The sequence below is a fragment of the Saccoglossus kowalevskii genome, chromosome 18, assembly GCF_978046115.1.
Source record: "Saccoglossus kowalevskii chromosome 18, keSacKowa6.1, whole genome shotgun sequence".
In the NCBI taxonomy this organism is placed as follows: domain Eukaryota; kingdom Metazoa; phylum Hemichordata; class Enteropneusta; family Harrimaniidae; genus Saccoglossus; species Saccoglossus kowalevskii.
In genome coordinates this window covers 29,677,610-29,699,405 of record NC_140658.1, presented here as the reverse complement: position 1 = coordinate 29,699,405, position 21,796 = coordinate 29,677,610, and the positions used below count along the sequence as shown (strand labels likewise).

General features: G+C 37.1%; 1 protein-coding gene and 1 long non-coding RNA gene across 2 annotated transcripts; both read right to left on the bottom strand.

The window, feature by feature from the left end:
- Positions 1 to 322: 322 nt before the first annotated feature.
- Positions 323 to 14,229, bottom strand: LOC100370076 (uncharacterized). The gene is made up of 6 exons (XM_006819913.3): positions 14,040 to 14,229; positions 12,568 to 12,698; positions 9,346 to 9,488; positions 4,031 to 4,280; positions 3,714 to 3,784; positions 323 to 729 (listed from the first exon to the last, which is right to left on the bottom strand). Exons 1-6 carry the CDS (start codon positions 14,093 to 14,095, stop codon positions 478 to 480), a joined length of 903 nt encoding a protein of 300 aa, XP_006819976.2. The 5' UTR covers positions 14,096 to 14,229; the 3' UTR covers positions 323 to 477.
- A 5,158-nt stretch (positions 14,230 to 19,387) lies between these two features.
- On the bottom strand, positions 19,388 to 20,109 carry LOC144341918 (uncharacterized). The gene is made up of 2 exons (XR_014927048.1): positions 20,016 to 20,109; positions 19,388 to 19,521 (listed from the first exon to the last, which is right to left on the bottom strand). It is a non-coding gene; the product is annotated as an uncharacterized LOC144341918 (long non-coding RNA).
- Positions 20,110 to 21,796: the final 1,687 nt, after the last annotated feature.

The following is a 21,796-nucleotide window of genomic DNA, read 5'->3' as shown; positions in this document are numbered from 1 at the left end:
TCTGAATAGAAAATACATTCTTTAATTCATTCATTGTTTAACCCATGACATTGTGAGAAAATATGACATTTATGGCACTATGTAAACACATGGCAATGTGTCAAATAGGTATAATTATGTTAATATTATGCAAATACCGTATTAGATCTATTAGTAGGGGTTTCTATGGGCAAAATAAATCATATTGTATTAATATTTCAGTATACAATAGATGCAGTTTATACGCGTTTAATTTTCCTGCTTTATAGAGCAAATATTGTTGCTCGAAAATGTTTAATTTTAATTTTTAATTATTTTTTTAATTAATTGTTCAACATAGCTATTTAGTTGTTGTTTTCATTTGTTCACTGTGTACAAAGGTCATGTTGGAGCAATATTACATCGATTAAAAAATATAAAAACTCTGAAGCAGGTTATGCCCCATAATAAATTAATTTACCCTTCCAGTTGAAAATAATGTACATTATATAAAAAAACTCACAAATCGGAAACTAATAATGTTTTGAAGGATTGTTTGTGGAACGCAGTCAATATGATGCATGCTACCTGCATGACAGTACGGCTAGAACATTTTAATCTAAGCACTCTTTTTCTCTGCTCAGTCTTTATTTGTGTAAGTCCAATCAACTGTAAAAATTCTCTTGTACGACTGTATTTTCCCCAGACAGGCACTACTAAAGAATGGCTAACCGGAAGATCTGTAGTCGGCGAATGCAACACTTCCTGCAGCTGTGGAGTGAATACATCACAATGAGTCTACAAGATGAATGAAGTTAAATATCGCCCTCTAGTGGTTATTTGTATTTTGCCTTTGTTTCTGGTTTTCATGGGAGGTGAGCTGAGAGAAAGGAGTGGAGGGGTCAGGTGGGTGCAAAAGAAGGAGAGACAAGAAGAAGTGAGGGAGGGGGTAAATGGTAAAGGAGACAAGTGGAGGGTGAGAAGTGAGGAAGAGATGAAGGAGGAGATTAGGGAGGGGAGGAAAAAAAAGAGGAGAAAAGATGTGAGAGAGGTAAAAAGGAATTGAAGAGAGAAAAGAAATATAAAAGACAAAAGGAGGACAAGATGAAAGGAAGGAATGAAGGAACCAAGAGATAAGGAAAAATGAAGGTCATGAGAGATGAGTGGAAAGAGTGTAGGAGATGAAAATATAGTTTGGGGGTGGATGGGAGGTTGATCGTAGACAAGAAAATGGGTGGAGGAAGAAATGGGAGGAATAAAGTAGTATGAAGACGAGTTGAGGGTGATTCGATATAGGGGGATGCAGAGATGATAGGTGAGGGAATGGGGAGATGAGAGGTAGGAAAGATGAGCGATATGGAAGATGAGAGGTAGGGGATAGGGAAGATGAGAGATAGGGGAGATGTGACGTAGGAGAAATGAGAGATAGGGGAAATGAGAGGTAGGGGATAAAAAGATGTGAGGTAGAGGAGATGAGAGGTAGGAAAGATGGGAGGTAGGAAAGATGAGAGGTGGGGATAAGGGAGAGGTAGGGGATATTGATGAGGGGTAGGGGAGATGAGAGATAGTGGGATAGGGGGATGTGAGATGAGAGGTGGGGGATAGGGGTGATGTGAGATAGGGGAGATGAGAGTAGGAGATAGGGGAGATGAGAGTAGGAGATAGGGGAGATGAGAGTAGGAGATAGGGGAGATGAGAGTAGGAGATAGGGGAGATGAGAGTAGGAGATAGGGGAGATGAGAGTAGGAGATAGGGGAGATGAGAGGTAGGGGGATGAGAGGTAGGGAATAGGGAAGATGAGAGTAGGAGATAGGGAAGACGAGAGTAAGAAATAGGGGAGATGAGAGGTAGGGGGATGGGATATAGGGGATAGGGGAGATGTGAGGTAGGGGTGAGAGGTAGGGTATAGGGGAGATGAGAGTAAGAAATAGGGGAGATGAGAGGTAGGGGGATGAGATATAGGGGATAGGGGAGATGAGAGATAGGGGGATAGGGGAAATGAGAGATAGGGGGATAGGGGAAATGAGAGATAGGGGGATAGGGGAAATGAGAGATAGGGGGATAGGGGAAATGAGAGATAGGGGATAGGGGAAATGAGGGATAGGGGATAGGGGAAATGAGGGATAGGGGATAGGGGAAATGAGAGATAGGGGATAGGGGAGATGTGAGGTAGGGGAGATGAGAGATAGGGGATACGGGAGATGTGAGGTAGGCGAGATGAGAGGTGAAGATAGGGGATATTGGAGATGAGAGGTGGGGATAGCGGATATTGGAGATGAGAGGTGGGGATAGGGGATATTGGAGATGAGCGGTGGGGATAGGGGATATTGGAGATGAGAGGTTAGGATAGGGGATATTGAAGATGAGAGGTAGGGGGTGAGAGTTAGTGGGATAGGGAAGATGTGAGGTAGGAGAGATGAGAAATAGGGGAGATGTGAGGTAGGGGAGACAAGAAATAGGGATAGGGGGATGATAGATAGGGGGATCGGGGAGATATGAGGTGGAGATGATAAGAGAGAGGGGGATAGGGGAAATAAGAGAGAGGGGTATAGGGGAGATGATAGAGAGGGGGATAGGGTAGATGATAGATAGGGGGATCGGGGAGATGATAGATAGGGGGATCGGGGAGATGTGAGGTAGGGGAGATGTGAGGTAGGGGTGATGTGAGGTAGGGGAGATGTGAGGTAGGGGAGATGTGAGATGGGGGTTAAAAAGATGTGAGGTAGGGGATAGGGGAGATGAGAGATAGGGGATAGAAAGATGTGAGGTAGGGGATAGAAAGATGTGAGGTAGGGGATAGAAAGATGTGAGGTAGGGGATAGGGGAGATGAGAGGTAGGGGGATGAGGGATGAGAGTTAGGAGATGGGAAATGTGAGGTAGGGGAGATGTGAGGTAGGGGAGATGTGAGGTAGGGGGATAGGGCAGATGTGAGGTAGGGGAGATGAGAAACAGGGGAGATGTGGGGTAGAGGAGATGAGAGATGGGAGGTAGGGGATGAGAGAAAGGGAAGATGCAAGGTTGAGGGATACGGGAAATGAGAGGTAAGGAAGTTCAGAGATATGGGAAATGTATGTGAATAGTATAATTCAGTTTCAAACATCTAATAATGGAAACTACAGAATATTGTAAAATGTAGAATACTGTCTCGAGACAAGATCAAGATTTGAGAATTAATTGTTGATTCATTGCCATTTTGGTCACATCTTCTTAACAGCACATGCAAGTTTACCTCATAATCTGGTCCTTGTCAAATTATTGCAAACCTCAGTACCAGCCTGTCAGTTTGTTATCAAATTTATTGTCTGATTTCAATTCTTCAATTCCAAATTAACAACTCTACAAATGAATCCTCGGGGGCGGAGCTACGTCACAGACGTTCTACGTTGCTAAGACGCGCATCACTGTACTACGTATTTCTATGGGCTTTGTGCGCGCTGCTGTGGAATGCCAGTGGAGCCGGTGAAAATTCGAGAAAACAACACAAACTCAACTTTGAAGTAATCCTGAACAACCAAATTCATATATGTTACACACGTAGGGCTAATCTTGTTACACTGTTCAGGGGACTCTCAACAACCATCGCAAAGTACCGTTTTCCGCGAGTTTTTGGTCTTTGTTTGGGTTGCCAGGCGGTAGAAAATTCCCGGAAGTCCGCCCCCGAGGATACTTAATGTTTACCAACACCATTGAAGAATACGATCATTAATTAATGAATAACAAAACAGTGTGGTGTACAACCAAGTTTTGTACTCACCAATGCTAACACATTGGCTCCTTCATCTGGTGAAAATCTGCAAAACAACTGTATGATATCACTTCCTAAATCTAAAATAAAACAAAAAGAAAGCTGTAACAGTCAAGTTAACACCACAGCATTACCAAGGACACACAATCATTTTTATCATCATAATGTTTGATGCATTTTTTCTATAATTTCTTTGCATCTCAAATTGCATATCATTAATTTAAATATGCATATATTATAATTCGAATTAGAATGGCTAAAATTAGCATGTTAATAACTGGCATATGGTTGGACAAAAAAAACATTCTTGTTTATGTAATACTTACACAATAAGGCTTCTAAGACTGACAAAAATCCTTCCAAAACACATATATTCAAGTGTTTTGGAACAAGGACACTGGTATACGTAAGCATAAATGATGTGTCAGGTTCCTCAATTTTTAAGTTTAATGATGCAATTAGATGATGCCATTGCTGAATACTGACAGTAGACGGTTTGGATACATCCAATGAAGTCACTGGTATCACATGTGTCCTCTCTGGTTCTATGTTATGTACATGTATTACAGTCTCAATCTGAAATTAAAATAATAATTTGAAATTGAGAAGTTCAAATTATTAAATTATGAGTTGTACATGGAGCTAGTGACGGGGCAAAAATGTAAAATACTTTAGTTAAACTTTGCATGTAAAGGAAAAATTTCACTTTGTGGCAAATTTTACTGGGGTCCTAGGGAGTCACAGAGACTTTCATTAGGGTACTTGAGACTTACACAGGGGTACTAAAGCAGAGAGTCACAGAGACTTTCACTGGGGTCCTAGGGAGTCACAGAGACTTTCATTAGGGTACTAGGAAATCACATAGACTTACACATGGGTACTACAGCAGAGAGTCACAGAGACTTTCACTGGGGTCCTAGGGAGTCACAGAGACTTTCACAGGGGTACTAGGGAGTCACAGAGACTTACACAGGGGTACTAAAGCAGAGAGTCACAGAGACTTTCACTGGGGTTCTAGAGAGTAACAGAGGCTTTCATTAGGATCCTAAGGAGTCACAAAAACTTTCACCAGTGTCCTAAGAAGTCGTAAAGTCTTTCACTTAAGAAGCTACAGACTTTTACTACGTCATAATAATCACTGGCATCCTAGGCAGTCACAAAAACTTTTACTGGGGTCCTAGGGAGTCCAAGACTTTCACTGGGGTCCTAAGTAGTTACAGAGACTTTTACTGGGTCCTAAAAAATCACTTAAGCAGTCACACAAACTTTTATTGGGACCCCAGAGGAAGTCATAGAGATTTTCAACGGGGTACTAAGGAGTCACAAAAACTTTCACTGGTGTCCTAGGGAGTCACAAATACTTTTAATTTGGTCATAGGGAGTCACAGGGACATTCCATGGGGTTCTAGGGAGTCAGAGATACTTTCAATTGGGTCATAGGGAGTCATAGAGACATTCAATTGGGTTATATGGAGTCATAGAGACATTCAATTGGGTTATAGGGAGTCACAGAGACATTCAATTGGGTCATAGGGAGTCATAGAGACATTGAATGTGGTCTTAGAGTGTCACAGAGACATTCAATGGGGTTCTAGGGAGTCATAGAGACATTCAATTGGGTCATAGGGAGTCATAGTTACATTCAATGTGGTCCCAGAGAGTCACAGAGACATTCAATGGGGTTCTAGGGAGTCATAGAGACATTCAATTGGGTCATAGGGAGTCATAGAGACATTCAATTGGGTCATAGGGAGTCATATAGACATTCAATTGGGTCATAGGGAGTCATAGAGACATTCAATTGGGTCATAGGGATTCATAGAGACATTCAATTGGGTCATAGGGAGTCATAGAGACATTCAATTGGGTCATAGGGAGTCATAGAGACATTCAATTGGGTCATAGGGAGTCATAGAGACATTCAATTGGGTCATAGGGAGTCACAGAGACATTCAATGGGGTTCTAGGGAGTCAGAGAGACATTCAATGGGGTTCTAGGGAGTCATAGAGACATTCAATTGGGTCATAGGGAGTCATAGTTACATTCAATGTGGTCCCAGAGAGTCACAGAGACATTCAATGGGGTTCTAGGGAGTCATAGAGACATTCAATTGGGTCATAGGGAGTCATAGAGACATTCAATTGGGTCATAGGGAGTCATAGAGACATTCAATTGGGTCATAGGGAGTCATAGAGACATTCAATTGGGTCATAGGGAGTCACAGAGACATTCAATGGGGTTCTAGGGAGTCAGAGAGACATTCAATGGGGTTCTTGGGAGTCATAGAGACATTCAATGGGGTTCTAGGGAGTCATAGAGACATTCAATAGGGTCATAGGGAGTCATAGAGACATTCAATTGGGTCATAGGGAGTCATAGAGACATTCAATTCGGTCTTAGGAAGTCATAGAGACATTCAATTGGGTCATAGGGAGTCATAGAGACATTCAATTGGGTCATAGGGAGTCATAGAGACATTCAATTGGGTCATAGGGAGTCATAGAGACATTCAATTGGGTCATAGGAAGTCATAGAGACATTCAATTGGGTCATAGGGAGTCATAGAGACATTCAATTGGATCATAGGGAGTCATAGAGACATTCAATTGGATCGTAGGGAGTCATAGAGACATTCAATTGGGTCATAGGGAGTCATAGAGACATTCAATTGGGTTATAGGGAGTCATAGAGACATTCAATTGGGTCATAGGGAGTCATAGAGACATTCAATTGGGTCATAAGGAGTCATAGAGACATTCAATTGGGTTATAGGGAGTCATAGAGACATTCAATTGGGTCATAGGGAGTCATAGAGACATTCAATTGGGTTATAGGGAGTCATAGAGACATTCAATTGGGTCATAGGGAGTCATAGAAACATTCAATTGGGTCATAGGGAGTCATAGAGACATTCAATTGGGTCATAGGGAGTCATAGAGACATTCAATTGGGTCATAGGGAGTCATAGAGACATTCAATTGGGTCATAGGGAGTCATAGAGACATTCAATTGGGTCATAGGGAGTCATAGAGACATTCAATTGGGTCATAGGGAGTCATAGAGACATTCAATTGGGTCATAGGGAGTCATAGAGACATTCAATTGGATCATAGGGAGTCATAGAGACATTCAATTGGGTCATAAGGAGTCATAGAGACATTCAATTGGGTTATAGGGAGTCATAGAGACATTCAATTGGGTCATAGGGAGTCATAGAGACATTCAATTGGGTTATAGGGAGTCATAGAGACATTCAATTGGGTCATAGGGAGTCATAGAGACATTCAATTGGGTTATAGGGAGTCATAGAGACATTCAATTGGGTCATAGGGAGTCATAGAGACATTCAATGGGGTTCTAGGGAGTCATAGAGACATTCAATTGGGTCATAGGGAGTCATATAGACATTCAATTGGGTTATAGGGAGTCATAGAGACATTCAATTGGGTCATAGGGAGTCATAGAGACATTCAATTGGGTCATAGGGAGTCATAGAGACATTCAATTGGGTCATAGGGAGTCATAGAGACATTCAATTGGGTTATAGGGAGTCATAGAGACATTCAATTGGGTCATAGGGAGTCATAGAGACATTCAATTGGGTCATAGGGAGTCATAGAGACATTCAATTGGGTCATAGGGAGTCATAGAGACATTCAATTGGGTCATAGGGAGTCATAGAGACATTCAATTGGGTCATAGGGAGTCATAGAGACATTCAATTGGGTCATAGGGAGTCATAGAGACATTCAATTGGATCATAGGGAGTCATAGAGACATTCAATTGGGTCATAGGGAGTCACAGAGACATTCAATTGGGTTATAGGGAGTCATAGAGACATTCAATTGGGTCATAGGGAATCATAGAGACATTCAATTGGGTCATAGGGAGTCATAGAGACATTCAATTGGGTCATAGGGAGTCATAGAGACATTCAATTGGGTCATAGGGATTCATAGAGACATTCAATTGGGTTATAGGGAGTCATAGAGACATTCAATTGGGTCATAGGGAGTCATAGAGACATTCAATTGGGTCATAGGGAGTCATAGAGACATTCAATTGGGTCATAGGGAGTCATAGAGACATTCAATTGGGTTATAGGGAGTCATAGAGACATTCAATTGGGTCATAGGGAGTCATAGAGACATTCAATTGGGTCATAGGGAGTCATAGAGACATTCAATTGGGTCATAGGGAGTCACAGAGACATTCAATTGGGTTATAGGGAGTCATAGAGACATTCAATTGGGTCATAGGGAATCATAGAGACATTCAATTGGGTCATAGGGATTCATAGAGACATTCAATTGGGTTATAGGGAGTCATAGAGACATTCAATTGGGTCATAGGGAGTCATAGAGACATTCAATTGGGTCATAGGGAGTCATAGAGACATTCAATTGGGTCATAGGGAGTCATAGAGACATTCAATTGGGTCATAGGGAGTCATAGAGACATTCAATTGGGTCATAGGGAGTCATAGAGACATTCAATTGGGTTATAGGGAGTCATAGAGACATTCAATTGGGTCATAGGGAGTCATAGAGACATTCAATTGGGTCATAGGGAGTCATAGAGACATTCAATTGGGTTATAGGGAGTTACTTTTTGCCTTCTTGAATGCCTTAAAATTTGACTAAACTATCTGTTTAACTGGAGATACTAAAAACAAAAGAATATGACACAATGCTATAGAATTGCCATGGCGTGTGTAGTATGGAAGTTACTAGTATTTTCTTGAGAGATACAGTGTATCCTGTGGCCATATTTTCTTGAGTGAAGCATGGATACTTTGCATCAAGGGTGAAAATGGCTTTCATACCCTACAAACATCAGGGCAGGACCATGGCACTCTGTTATTATTACATATGTTTCCAAACTTTCCGAAAATCACCAGGAAAGTTGTAAACACTTCATCCAAGGCTATGTGTATGCAAGGGCAGTGACCTACTGTAAATTACTTTATTGTCACTTAGAATTTATTTTCATTGAATAGGTGATTCAGTGGAAATAAAATCCAGTGAATAAACCCTTCACTAAATACACATCAGCAAAAAGTACTCTACAGTATTTTATACTCTGTCCAATGATTGGTTAATCTGGCGTCCACTCTATTTACATTATATGCAAATGTTGGCGACATGCCCTCATTGCTGTGTTTGCTGCAGAGTAAGCAATGAAAATGCCAATCAATAAATGAAGTAAAACAGAACAAAATTCAAGATTTTTTCAAAATCATAACTAATACAATACAACCTTTGACATTTCTTGAGCGTCCTTATGTGGCTTTTAATATCGATATATAACAATATATGACACTTCCATCCTGACTGCGACTTGAGTATGTGTCATTGTCAGTGGTTATTTTCAAACATTTTGATCCAGGTTTTTCAATACTTCAATGGCTACATGATTATTTTTTAATTAGCTGATCACTATAGAGACGACATTCTGGAGAGGCACATGACTTTGGTTTTGACAGTTTGAGCTGTCAGATGATCGTATTTCATTTTGAGATCAGTGAAACAAGATTTTCGCATGTAACGACACCTACACACAGACAGTACCATGACAGTACCTCCTATTTAGTTCTCTTTAAAGCAACAAGAATGAAAAACAAACAAATCAATACTCACTAAATGTTGAAAATAGTGAAGTGTGTCTGCTAGCTTGTCAGACAAGGAAAATTGCATGAAATGTAACAATACATTTCTCCATTCACTACACCTGGATTTCATTATCAGCGACTCTATGTTATATTTTATTTCATTCTCTAATTCTGTAAAAAAAAAACATTTGTGAATTACATTGCTGTGAAGTAGTACCACATTTCCTTCAATTAAAAAGCATCTTTAAAATGTAATTTGTTAAAGTGAGGGAGAAAATGGAAGAGACAGACTAAATTATTTACACCACCCTCCCTAACTCTTCCACATAAAAACTCTACTTTCTATGATATAGTCCACAAAAAAAAAAAAAAAAAACAATTGTTACTTCTTTCTCTTCATCCATACCCGCCACCCCCTGAAAATTCTACCATGTACTAGTAGTCTTTGACATTTCTCAAAATTGTGTACCGGTAGAAAGATACAAGTCTTGAATTAAATATTATTTTCAAGTACTTCTGTCTCATACCAAGTAAGCCCATCAAGACTGAATAATTAAAGTGTCTCTCTGGTCAATACTTCTATGAAGTCAAGCTGATTTACGATTAATAAAATTTCAAATTGTTTTTTTTTCAGCCAAATTCATCCAAAAATATTTAGAAAAGACCGTGAAAAACTGTTACTAGACATCTAGACATGCAAGTTTTACAAGCCTGACTTAAAAGTTACCTGTATCAGGGACACAGGCAAGCAGTAATAAGTGATATTCTGTTCAACTGCGAGATCCCACGAGTTGCATGAAAGACACATGCCGAACGTCTGCCGCAAAAATCGATTTGATTTTGACCTCAAATTTCTTTATTTCGTAGCTCACATCGACCGGCCGATCTTCGCCAGAGGCATATTGCTTTTGAATACCCATACTTCATCAAAATTGCATATCATCAAATGCGTACAGCACATTATTAAGCATGGAAATATCCCCCATAATACTATCGCGTTTGTCGAATCCCACACGATATTATAAGCCACTATGATGCTATGACCTTTGTTTGTCCTGTTTTTACGTTTGATTCCCCACATAACACGTGATTCTCACAGTGATCGTAAAATTGTCAATTTCAAACACTTGTACTAGAAGATATTTGTATATACTGCATATTTTATGCTAGCTTTTCAACAGGTCATAATGCAGTTCTAATAAAACAATATGGCATATGTTCCTAGAATGTGATTCTCTGGAAAAAAATCTCAAATTACATCTTTTGTAAGTAGGCCTACAAGCATTTACAAAACAACACAAATTCTGATTTCTATAATTCTGGTTATTCAATATCTTGTCAATCATATGCAAATTTTGATTTCATGGGATTTTATTCTTTTTTCTTTCAAATAAAATTTTAATCAAACCAGTCAGAATACGATTTGATTTCATTATTCATCATGTTGATTGGTCTGAACACGTTAATGTGGATGTGAATAAAACTCATTATTGACTCAGAACCAATAATAAAAATCCAGTGAACTTAATTTTTTAAAGTGCATGATACACAGTTGTAATGTTTAATAAAAAAAAATGTCATGTACCACAAGTTACAATATTCGATTTATGTTGTATTTATTATTCAATATAATAATAAAACCTCAGTGTCAGTCAATATTTAGTTTTAATGATGTCATTTTCAACCCCAACTGCATTATTTTGCTGTGACTTTTCAGTAATTTGTTAGGAATCCCAAGAGAGTTTATTGCCTGAAAAGAAGCCCTCAAGTAATTACTTCAACTCTACAACAGTTATTGCTGATCCGCTCCACTAGGATTGCCCTTAAAATCACTTTTGTGTGCGTGTGATTTTCTGTGTGGTTACACGTATCAAATCTTCTGTGATTTTTTTGGTCCGGTCGATTTTGTTCAAAATTGGCAGGCAGGTCACACCTTCATTCTAATTCTGTGCTAAAATCCGAAAAAATTCCTGGCCCACCATTGCCATGGCAACAGCCAAAAAACTGATTTTTTCAATTGCTTCGTGCAAAATGTATCTTCTCCTACAAATCTTGTAATAGCAGTGTTCAAATGATCATGCTTTTTATTTTGGCCAAGTTGCGCACCAAAGAGAGACCATCGGCGCCTACAGCAACTTTGAATGAACTGTAAATGCTGCATTAAAAGAATCTAGAAAATCCCAAAACGGTGGCACACGCTATATTTGTAATTTAATTTGGATTTTTGTATTAAGTCAAATTAAATACTCCAGTCACTATGAGATGAGAACAAACTTGTCTGTTGACAAGTATTTGGAACTCAGCAAAGTTTGTCTACATGCCCGGTTTTAATTATAACCCAACGTAGCTTCACATTCATGTTCTACCATGGTAACACGTTTTTTGAGCGGAGCGGATTGCCAACCAGCCTCTTGGCTTGTTCTTGTAAATAAGTCTTTCACTATTTTAGTTTTTGTTTAATCATTTGTTTGTCTGGATAGAATTTCTTCATGAACAATTAATCACATGATTTAACATAATTTGAAACAAATGCAATTATGTGAATCCAGTAAAGTAAGTATTTTGTATGAATCATTAAAAAATAAGTAAAACTGGATCCAACATTATCAGAATTTGGATCTAGCATTATTTGGATGAAATTAAGTCACTGACACTTATATTGTACACTAGGTTACATGCCAGAGATACAAGGGTCAAGAAATGTGATCTTCTTAAGAGAAACAGGAAACCAATTGTCTTATACACCCGGATGTAATACATGCTTGAATCACATCTAAAAACAATCTACAGTTTAGTCAAGTCAATACAACCGCAATAATTCAAGAAATCACAAATAAAAATTGATTGTATATTCCATTTTACTGAAATACAAAAATAGCATTTCTGACCATATTCACCAAAAATAGTAAATCAATTACCGTATTTACTTTATTAGTAGCGTATGACAGAGTAAAGTCTGTGGAGATATTTAAAAATTCAGTATTTAAAATACAAATCTTGGTTTATGTGCACTTCTATTATATTGTTTTCCCTCGTTCTATAATTATATGTATTTAATGTGCTATTCGTGATTGTAGTTGCGTGAAGTATTACCGGTATATCTGTTTTTTTGTTTTACAACCATAAAATTACTTTCTTTTAGTAGATTTACGTGTTGAATAAAATTATTATCATTATTATAGAGGTGCTTGTAATAGAGCAAATACTTATTTTTCATGTTACAATATTGTTTTATAACAGAATATTTTACCTGTAAATGTAATTTCTGATAAGTTAACTTTCTTTCTGGTTGTTGATTGATGTTTCTTGTTGTAACTTTCGATCCGGCTCATTGTATAAGTAGGTGGCACACTAGTGAACTCTCTTGGATCTTGCCACATTCTGAAAAAGAGACAGTGTTTTTAAGTCACTTCTATTAATATGAACATATCTCAACCAAGCACAAGCCACAAGGAATTTGCATACTGCAAAAATGTATTATAAACCCAAGAACTTTATCTTAAAGGCCAGATTTTCAAATTCAAACTGAAAGCATCCACAGGTACACTCCGAAGGCATGCGTTTATAAACTATTTATATAACATTGACCCTGCAAGAACCCCATGAAGCGTGATTCTCATGCTTCATTCAATTCCCAAAGAAGGTACTTTCATTAACTATTAAAACCATTTGAAATGGCCATACTGATGTATTTGCTAGGACATTGTGATTGGCTAATTGTTTTCAATTTGAAATTTTATAAAATAAATATTCTACTTAAAAACACTATGCGATGGGCGTCTTTTATGATCAGTGATATTCTCTATATTTTCCACAATATTATAAACCTTTTACAAACCGGTTTTACAAATAAGACATACAGAAAGTGACACAACATTTCAAAATTTTGTCTCATTTAAAAAAAATCATAATCTTGTTTACTTCACACGTGTTATATGTTTGTATTTCAGGTTTTGATAATTTCAATGTGTGTACTAAATTTGTATTATTAATTCTAACATTAATGCCCAAACTTCTATGAATTCAGTCCACGGTTAGATAATTTTTTTATTAGAAATACCCTGAGAGCCAAAATTTGAAATATGTAAATCAAAACGGTAATGAGTACATTTCATATAAAGTAAATATGAACATTCATAGATTAAATAGTTTTTCAATAGTTATAATTTCCTGGTGGTAGTTTTGAAAGTAATAATAGAAGTATAAGGCATCGACCTTAAAAAAGGACTTTGTTCATTTATCCATTCAGGTAAAAGACAACAGGAAGCAAATTTATAAAATTGGATTATCATTTCCATGGAAACAAAGGACTGTGAAGTGTAAATTGGAAGAACAAAATACATAACAATAGAGACGAATGGATTAGAAACGTCAGTAGCTGCCTGGCTGTAGACAATCCTGTTGAGACCAGTCAGATCGTGTTTTCTAATACTGAGGAAGTTTGTAACAAACAAAAAAAAGTAAAAAAAATACATAAATAAAATAAATAATAAAGTAATAAAGTAGTAAAGGAAAGTAAGGATTGTAACCACGTTACATTTTGTAAAAAAAAAAAAGAAAAGAGAAAGATCCGACACTGTTTCTCGACATGGGTTTCAAGTGGTCCATCCTGGGCCTCGCATACACACGTACATATCACGGTGATATGTCGTCAGTGTTCTGTTAATTTAGGCTCCTGTCCAAATAGAGAAAACCATTCCGGTGGGAACAATAAGTACGTACCTTTGTTCGTTGGTTGACGTCTGGTGTTTTGACGGTTTCACCACTCTAGCATACATAGCCGCGGTTCACAAAATCAGTCGAAATGGGTAAAAAGTTCTAGACAATAAATGAGCAGGATTCAACTTTTTGTTGCAAAGTCACTATATCCGTTGTCAATCGTTGAAATGTTCGGATAAAATTAAACTACCGTCGTAAATATTAACTATTTCATTGAAACCACTCGAAGTGGGCCTCCTTGTACGGTAACACCACACCCACCACGGGGAGGATGTGGGTGTGGAAAATACTACATGACGCGTTTCAGTGATTCCGGGAATACCGGAAGTACATTAATTGCCGCATGACGGTGAAGAACGCCATCATGCGGCACGAAAAGAGAAAGTGTATTTCATTTTTTCAATTTCTTTTTTAGTCGAATTTTCTATTGTGCAATAGTTCGTGGTATAACGCCACGGTGGTTTATTCTTAATTGTTATACAAAATCAATGCACTAAAGTGATAGCCACGGTAAAGTGGTACGCTCCTAGACGCGTTGTTCAAAGTACAGGCACACGTATTGATTAATTGGTGGAACTTAAAATCACCTTTCATGGTTAATTATTCTCAACTATCAAAATGTTATCATATTTCCTAATACCAAATTTCCCTATCGGCAAATGATTGACGGCTAATTGGGTGATCAAGTGATCGGGTACTCACAGACAACGAATTTTCGTGTCATAGTGGTCATTATCAATAATATTTCTGCATCATAGTGGTCATTATCAAATGATATTTCTGCATCACAGTGATCATTATCAATAATATTTCTGCGTCATAGTGGTCATTATCAATGATATTTCTGCATCATAGTGGTCATTATCAATAATATTTTCGCGTCATAATGGTCATTATCAATGATATTTCTGCATCACAGTGATCATTATCAATAATATTTCTGCATCATAGTGGTCATTATCAATAATATTTCTGCATCATAGTGGTCATTATCAAATGATATTTCTCCATCACAGTGATCATTATCAATAATATTTCTGGGTCATAGTGGTCATTATCAATGATATTTCTGCATCATAGTGGTCATTATCAATAATATTTCCGCGTCATAGTGGTCATTATCAATGATATTTCTGCATCACAGTGATCATTATCAATAATATTTCTGCATCATAGTGGTCATTATCAATGATATTTCCGCGTCATAGTGGTCATTATCAATAATATTTCTACATCATAGTGGTCATTATCAAATGATATTTCCGCGTCATAGTGGTCATTATCAAATGATATTTCCGCGTCACAGTGGTCATTATCAATGATATTTCTGCGCCATAGTGGTCATTATCAATAATATTTCTGCATCATAGTGGTCATTATCAATGATATTTCCGCGTCATAGTGGGAATTATCAAATGATATTTCCGCGTCACAGTGGTCATTACCAATGATATTTCTGCGCCATAGTGGTCATTATCAATAATATTTCTACATCATAGTGGTCATTATCAAATGATATTTCCGCGTCATAGTGGGAATTATCAAATGATATTTCCGCGTCACAGTGGTCATTATCAAACGATATTTCTGCATCATAGTGGTCATTATCAAATGATATTTCCGCGTCATAGTGGTCATTATCAAATGATATTTCTGCATCATATTGGTCATTATCAATGATATTTCTGTGCCACAGTGGTCATTATCAATGATATTCTGCGTCATAGTGGTCATTGTCAATTATATTTCTGTGCCATAGTGGTCATTATCAATGATATTTCTGCGTCATACTGGTCATTATCAATGATATTTCTGCGTCATACTGGTCATTATCAATGATATTTCTGCGTCGTACTGGTCATTATCAATGATATTTCTGCGCCATAGTGGTTATTATCAATAATATTTCTGCGTCATAGTGGTCATTATCAATGATATTTCTGCGTCATAGTGGTCATTATCAATGATATTTCTGTGCCACAGTGGTCATTATCAATGATATTTCTGCGTCATAGTGGTCATTATCAATGATATTTCTGCGTCATAGTGGTAATTATCAATGATATTTCCGCGTCATAGTGGTCTTTATCAATGATATTTCCGCGTCATAGTGGTCATTGTCAATGATATTTCTGCGTCATAGTGGTCATTATCAATGATATTTCTGTGCCACAGTGGTCATTATCAATGATATTCTGCGTCATAGTGGTCATTGTCAATTATATTTCTGCGTCACAGTGGTCATTATCAATTCTGTGTCACAGTGGTCATTATCAATTATATTTCTGCGTCACAGTGATCATTATCAATAATATTTCTGTGTCATAGTGATCATTATCAATGATATTACTGCAGCGTCATAGTAGTCATTATCAATTATATTTCTGCGTCACAGTGGTCATTATCAATAATATTTCTGGGTCATAGTGGTCATTATCATTGATATTACTGCGTCTTTGTGGTCATTATCAATTATATTTCTGCGTCACAGTGGTCATTATCAATGATATTTCTGCGTCATAGTTGTCATTATCAATTATATTACTGCGTCATAGTGGTCATTATCAATTATATTTCTGCGTCACAGTGGTTATTATCAATTATATTTCTGTGTCACAGTGGTCATTATCAATTTTATTTCCGCGTCATAGTGGTCATTGTCAATGATATTTCCGCGTCATAGTGGGAATTATCAAATGATATTTCCGCGTCACAGTGGTCATTATCAATGATATTTCTGCGCCATCGTGGTCATTATCAATAATATTTCTACATCATAGTGGTCATTATCAAATGATATTTCCGCGTCATAGTGGGAATTATCAAATGATATTTCCGCGTCACAGTGGTCATTATCAATGATATTTCTGCGCCATAGTGGTCATTATCAATAATATTTCTGCATCATAGTGGTCATTATCAAAGTGGTTGCGCGAAAATAGCTCAGTAAATCGACCACTAAAATTCAAGTGCGTGTGTGAGGTTGGGTGGAGTGGGGAGGTGGTAGTTTTAAATGTGCAGCTTAATGGCCAGTGGTATGGTCATACTCCAATCGGATTTCGTCAATGTGTCATTGTGTATGGCGCTCTCAGATCTGGCGTATTAACTTGAACTTCCAAGAACTTCCAAGAATCATAGATTATGCACATGTAGAACTTCATTGATTTCTTGTTCAGTGCAAAGTTTACCTGTCTCACTATTGGTCTGACCGGTGTTCAATTGTATGATTGCTAGGAATTGGCATGCAACAGCAGTTGAAGATGTAATATGTACGAAAACATATATTTGTTCGATATTACATACTGTAGCTTAAATCGAACTATGATTTATCATAAAATATTGCACTTACAGGACACACAACAGTACGCATGCGCAGTGATTGTTATATTTGAATAATAAGAATTATATGTTCTCGGCTATATTGCATAATCCGTACCAACCAACCAACTGACTGACAGCTCAAGTAGCCAATCAGCGACGGTTTTGCAAGTGGTCATTTCAATTGCAAGCAATGCTGTTACTGGATATAATTCCTTGCTGCAAACTGACCCGAAAGTGTCAGTGTATTGTTCGTAGGACGGAGTGTAATCACATTGTTTTTATACAACACAAATTACATCGACTGTCGTGAATTTATTTCTCGGCGAGATTTCCAGTTTCGAGATCACTTATTTTCAAACATATATTCGACTATATATCATTTGCATATGAGGTGACTAGTGTTCCACCACGTTCTGTTCTCTAAGTTAGAAGTATAGGGATTTTTTTTGTAAAAGGCACCGTTATCATATGTTATAAAACCATATTCGTGTTTTGCTTGAAATTGTGCTTTTCCCCAATAAAAAATGGTATGGTAATAAAAATAGTTCTCATAATGGTTCCAGGATCCCAATAATTTACATTTTAAATATATGTCGCGTTACTGTGCCTTGAGTAAAACATGCAACATTTTCTAACTGCTTGACGGTTCAGTTTTGGGCTCGTACGTGGTAATAAGTAAGGTCTATCTGTGTTTCTTGGCGAAATCTTGAAAATACATGTATTTATAAAGCATTTTCTACACATTACAGGAAACTTGACACCCCTCCCCAATTTATTCCTTTTTTGTAGATTGGATGGGAGCACTTTGAAACTTGAAACACTTGATTTTTTGTGACAAGGGCGATGGTGTGCGTTTTTGAAACGAATATACAAGTTTGAAGTTTGGGTAGCAACTTCTGGGACTGTGCCTTGTTCCAAGTTTTTATGGTGTATGCAAATGTATCAGCGTATTGTCATATCATTGTTTCCGCTATTGTGGCAGTGACCGTAAATAATAATAATAATAATAATTTATTTACCTAGAAAATATTTCATACAATACTCAAAATTGTACATGCAGTCTAGGTAAAATGGAATCTGAAATAGCTTAAAAGCTAGTCGAGTCAGATCCCTGACATAACTTGAATTTAATGACTTAAGTTAAGACTGACAGTAGGTTACACCTCAGTATATTTCAAATAAACAAATATGATAATATAATAATAATAATATATATATATATATGTATATACATACATTTATAATAAATATTAGTTCTATTCTAAATACTCTGACATTAAATTTTCCCGTATAGTATTTTTGAATGTAAGTTTTTGTTTAGACCTTAAAGAAATTGATATGCTGTTCGAAACTTTGGCCCCTAAATAAGATATTGCAAATGTCCCCGCTACTGTGTTCATTCTAGGTACAAGTAAATCATTTCGACATCTTTGTCGTGTTCTATATTTATGATGTAAATACTGCAAATTATATGTTGACATTGATTGTGGGAGATTCTCATGAGTTATATCATACATAAAACTTAAAAGTAATGACTTATGGAGTTTAAAAATATCAAGAATTTGGAGAGTATTAAAAATGACCGTAAATATGTCGTTTTTGTTAAAATTGGAGTACACACTTACTTTTGTTAGTGTGGAATTAGTCTTTAATCTGTACCAATCTGATTAAAATCTGATGTAGTGTACGGGCTTTAATTATTTTGGCTATAAACTTATTTTAATTTAATTTTTATTACTTTTGTTATTAATGCCTTTTTATTTTATTATTTTACTTAGATTTTGATTTTGTGATTTTTTTTTATTCCGCCCTACCTACATCTGATCCGACGCCTATGTAAGTCCCGTTCAAATCTCGCGTAAGTAACAGCCAATCACAGCCCCCCTTTTATACAGGCTGTCGGTTGCTTACTTTTCAGTGTAGCGACACTCTACGGGCAATCTTTCTGTACATTATATTTTGCCCACTTGAATAAACCATTAATAGAAAATTGCTAGTATATTTTTATTTGCAAAAGAAATTCCACAGCATTTTACAATTTTTGTCATTACATTGAATATTTTTTTCACTTCCAACAAATGTGTACACTTCCAGATACATCTTCACCAGCCAAGGTTCGTTCATTCAGTCATCGCTTCAATTTTACATCACTGAGCATAATTATCTAGAATGGAAGCAAAAAAATAAGTAAATCGTAATGATTAGAACACTGTAAACAGCTATAGTAAACAATGCAAACTGATTTTAAATTGTATAACGGTCACCGGCCCACGGCATCGACGCAGAAAATTGGAGCAAAAAAATATTTCCTGATCAATTGCGATGTGTTGCAATAAAAAATATTTTATTCCAGTCCAAATCACCTCAATTACTTTAATAAAGAGTTATTGTATAATGTACAAAATGTTGATACAACTTGATAAATATTTACAGCTACGGCTTCAATACCGTAGACGATGTTGGCCCGATCGTCAACAAAACATCACCCGTCTCCAGGGCAAGCGACTGGAAAAAGACACCGGTGTTCGGTCGAAACGGTGGAAACAAAATCGTCACTCCCAGAATAACTATGCAAAATAACGATCTAAAGTCGAACCATTCGAGCCACAATATTAACATAAAAATGACTTTCGTTGCATTTGACAATGATAAACTTACCGAAAAGCCGTGTTATTCTCGGTCGCTAACGTCGGTGTAATCCGCCATTTTATTTGAGTGTGTTTGCCACCCGACTCCGCCCGGTGACGTCATCATGTGCGCTATAGAAGGATTTCTGTGATTCGTTGACTAAAATCGAGTCGATAGTGGGTCTCGTTGAAATCTCGTTACATAGGCATCGGGTCAGATGTAGGTAGGGCGGAATTAAAAAAAATCACAAAATCAAAATCAAAGTAAAATAATAAAATAAAAGGCATTAATAACAAAAGTAATAAAAAATAAAATTAAAATAAGTTTATAGCCAAAATAATTAAAGCCCGTACACTACATCAGATTTTAATCAGATTGTAATCTGTACGTACTGGTTTGATTGGTTCAGCCATGGAGGTAACACAGAAGGAGATACGACGCTCTGAAACCCTTTACATGTATTACACTCATAATCACCGTGACTTTGTTTCATTGTATCAGGTTGTCCTTAAACACAATGATAGACAACGTTCACAACCACGTCCAGTCGCCATTTTCATAAGCAACCATGATAATTCGTAAGCGCAGACGTTTGTTAGCTCAAATTGAGTGTTAGGGGATAATTTCTGGTACAACCTGTGAGACCTACAATATTTGATCTCCAGAAGCTCGTTCTTAGAATACTTTCAACGCGGACACAGTCTAAACTAGACCCACTTTGATGTGTTCTGAGTATGTATTTTGAAGATTTGAAAATGTTTTGACAATGTCCGCCGATGTCCGATCACGACCACGATGTCGGTTTCAGTGGTCGGCATCATGGCCACCATGGTAACCACATCGGTGTGAGAGTCCGTTTATATTTGCTTCACGGCTTTAGATCGTCAACTCATCAGCAATATAAGTAATATCTATTTAAATGAAACACAAACACAGCCCACCGTAGTACACAGTGACAATACCGTCGTTGCTCCTTTTTTTTTTTACCTCCCTTTCAATTTTTAATCGGAGATCACGTGATAATGGGGATTTCTCGCTCGCAGTATCTAAATTGGCAGTATTGTGTCGTGCAGTTCGTGTGGGTCCCTTTGTTATCTGAAGACAGTCCAATTGTACATTAACAGTTATGCCAACCGAAGGCAATAAAAAACGGTCCATTCCTGTCGTTTTCGTTCCAAAAAGTCTATATCAAAAAATAGTTATTTTCTTTTAAGTTTATTTCAGCTTCCCGCCCGTACAAATACGACTTGTTGTTATAGTTGTTCAGGTAATGGCAATGTATGTCGGTTGTATTTCGGATAGTATGCGCGTCAAACAAACAGACTGACAGGCAGACAGGTAACAAACAAACAAATAGACAAAATAAATAACTTTATCACCCGGTTCTTTAATCATCCGGTGTAGTCAGCTCGACGTAATGCTTAGGGTGATTGTATTATTTTAGAACAACTTGAAACGGCCATTAACCATATAAGGAATATAAGAACACCTAGAAGTAAATTGTTGAAATTAAATAGTTGATAACCGTCGTCTGAATATCCCTCATCAATATTATATGACACTGTTTCATACTACACAATATATGAAAATGTATGTATGTAAACAAGTGAAACCGGTGGGCGTGGCTTCAAATTCGCCGATAAATGATATTTATTTTTCCAAGATATCATGTTACAGTCGAAAAACATGTAATTTCAAGTATAGTATATGCTGTCATTTTTTGTAATGTAGTATCGAATCGCAGAATGATCTCACTCGGAAGGGAGTGCATTTTCTCAGCGGCTCATAATACATAACGCTTTTAAAAATCG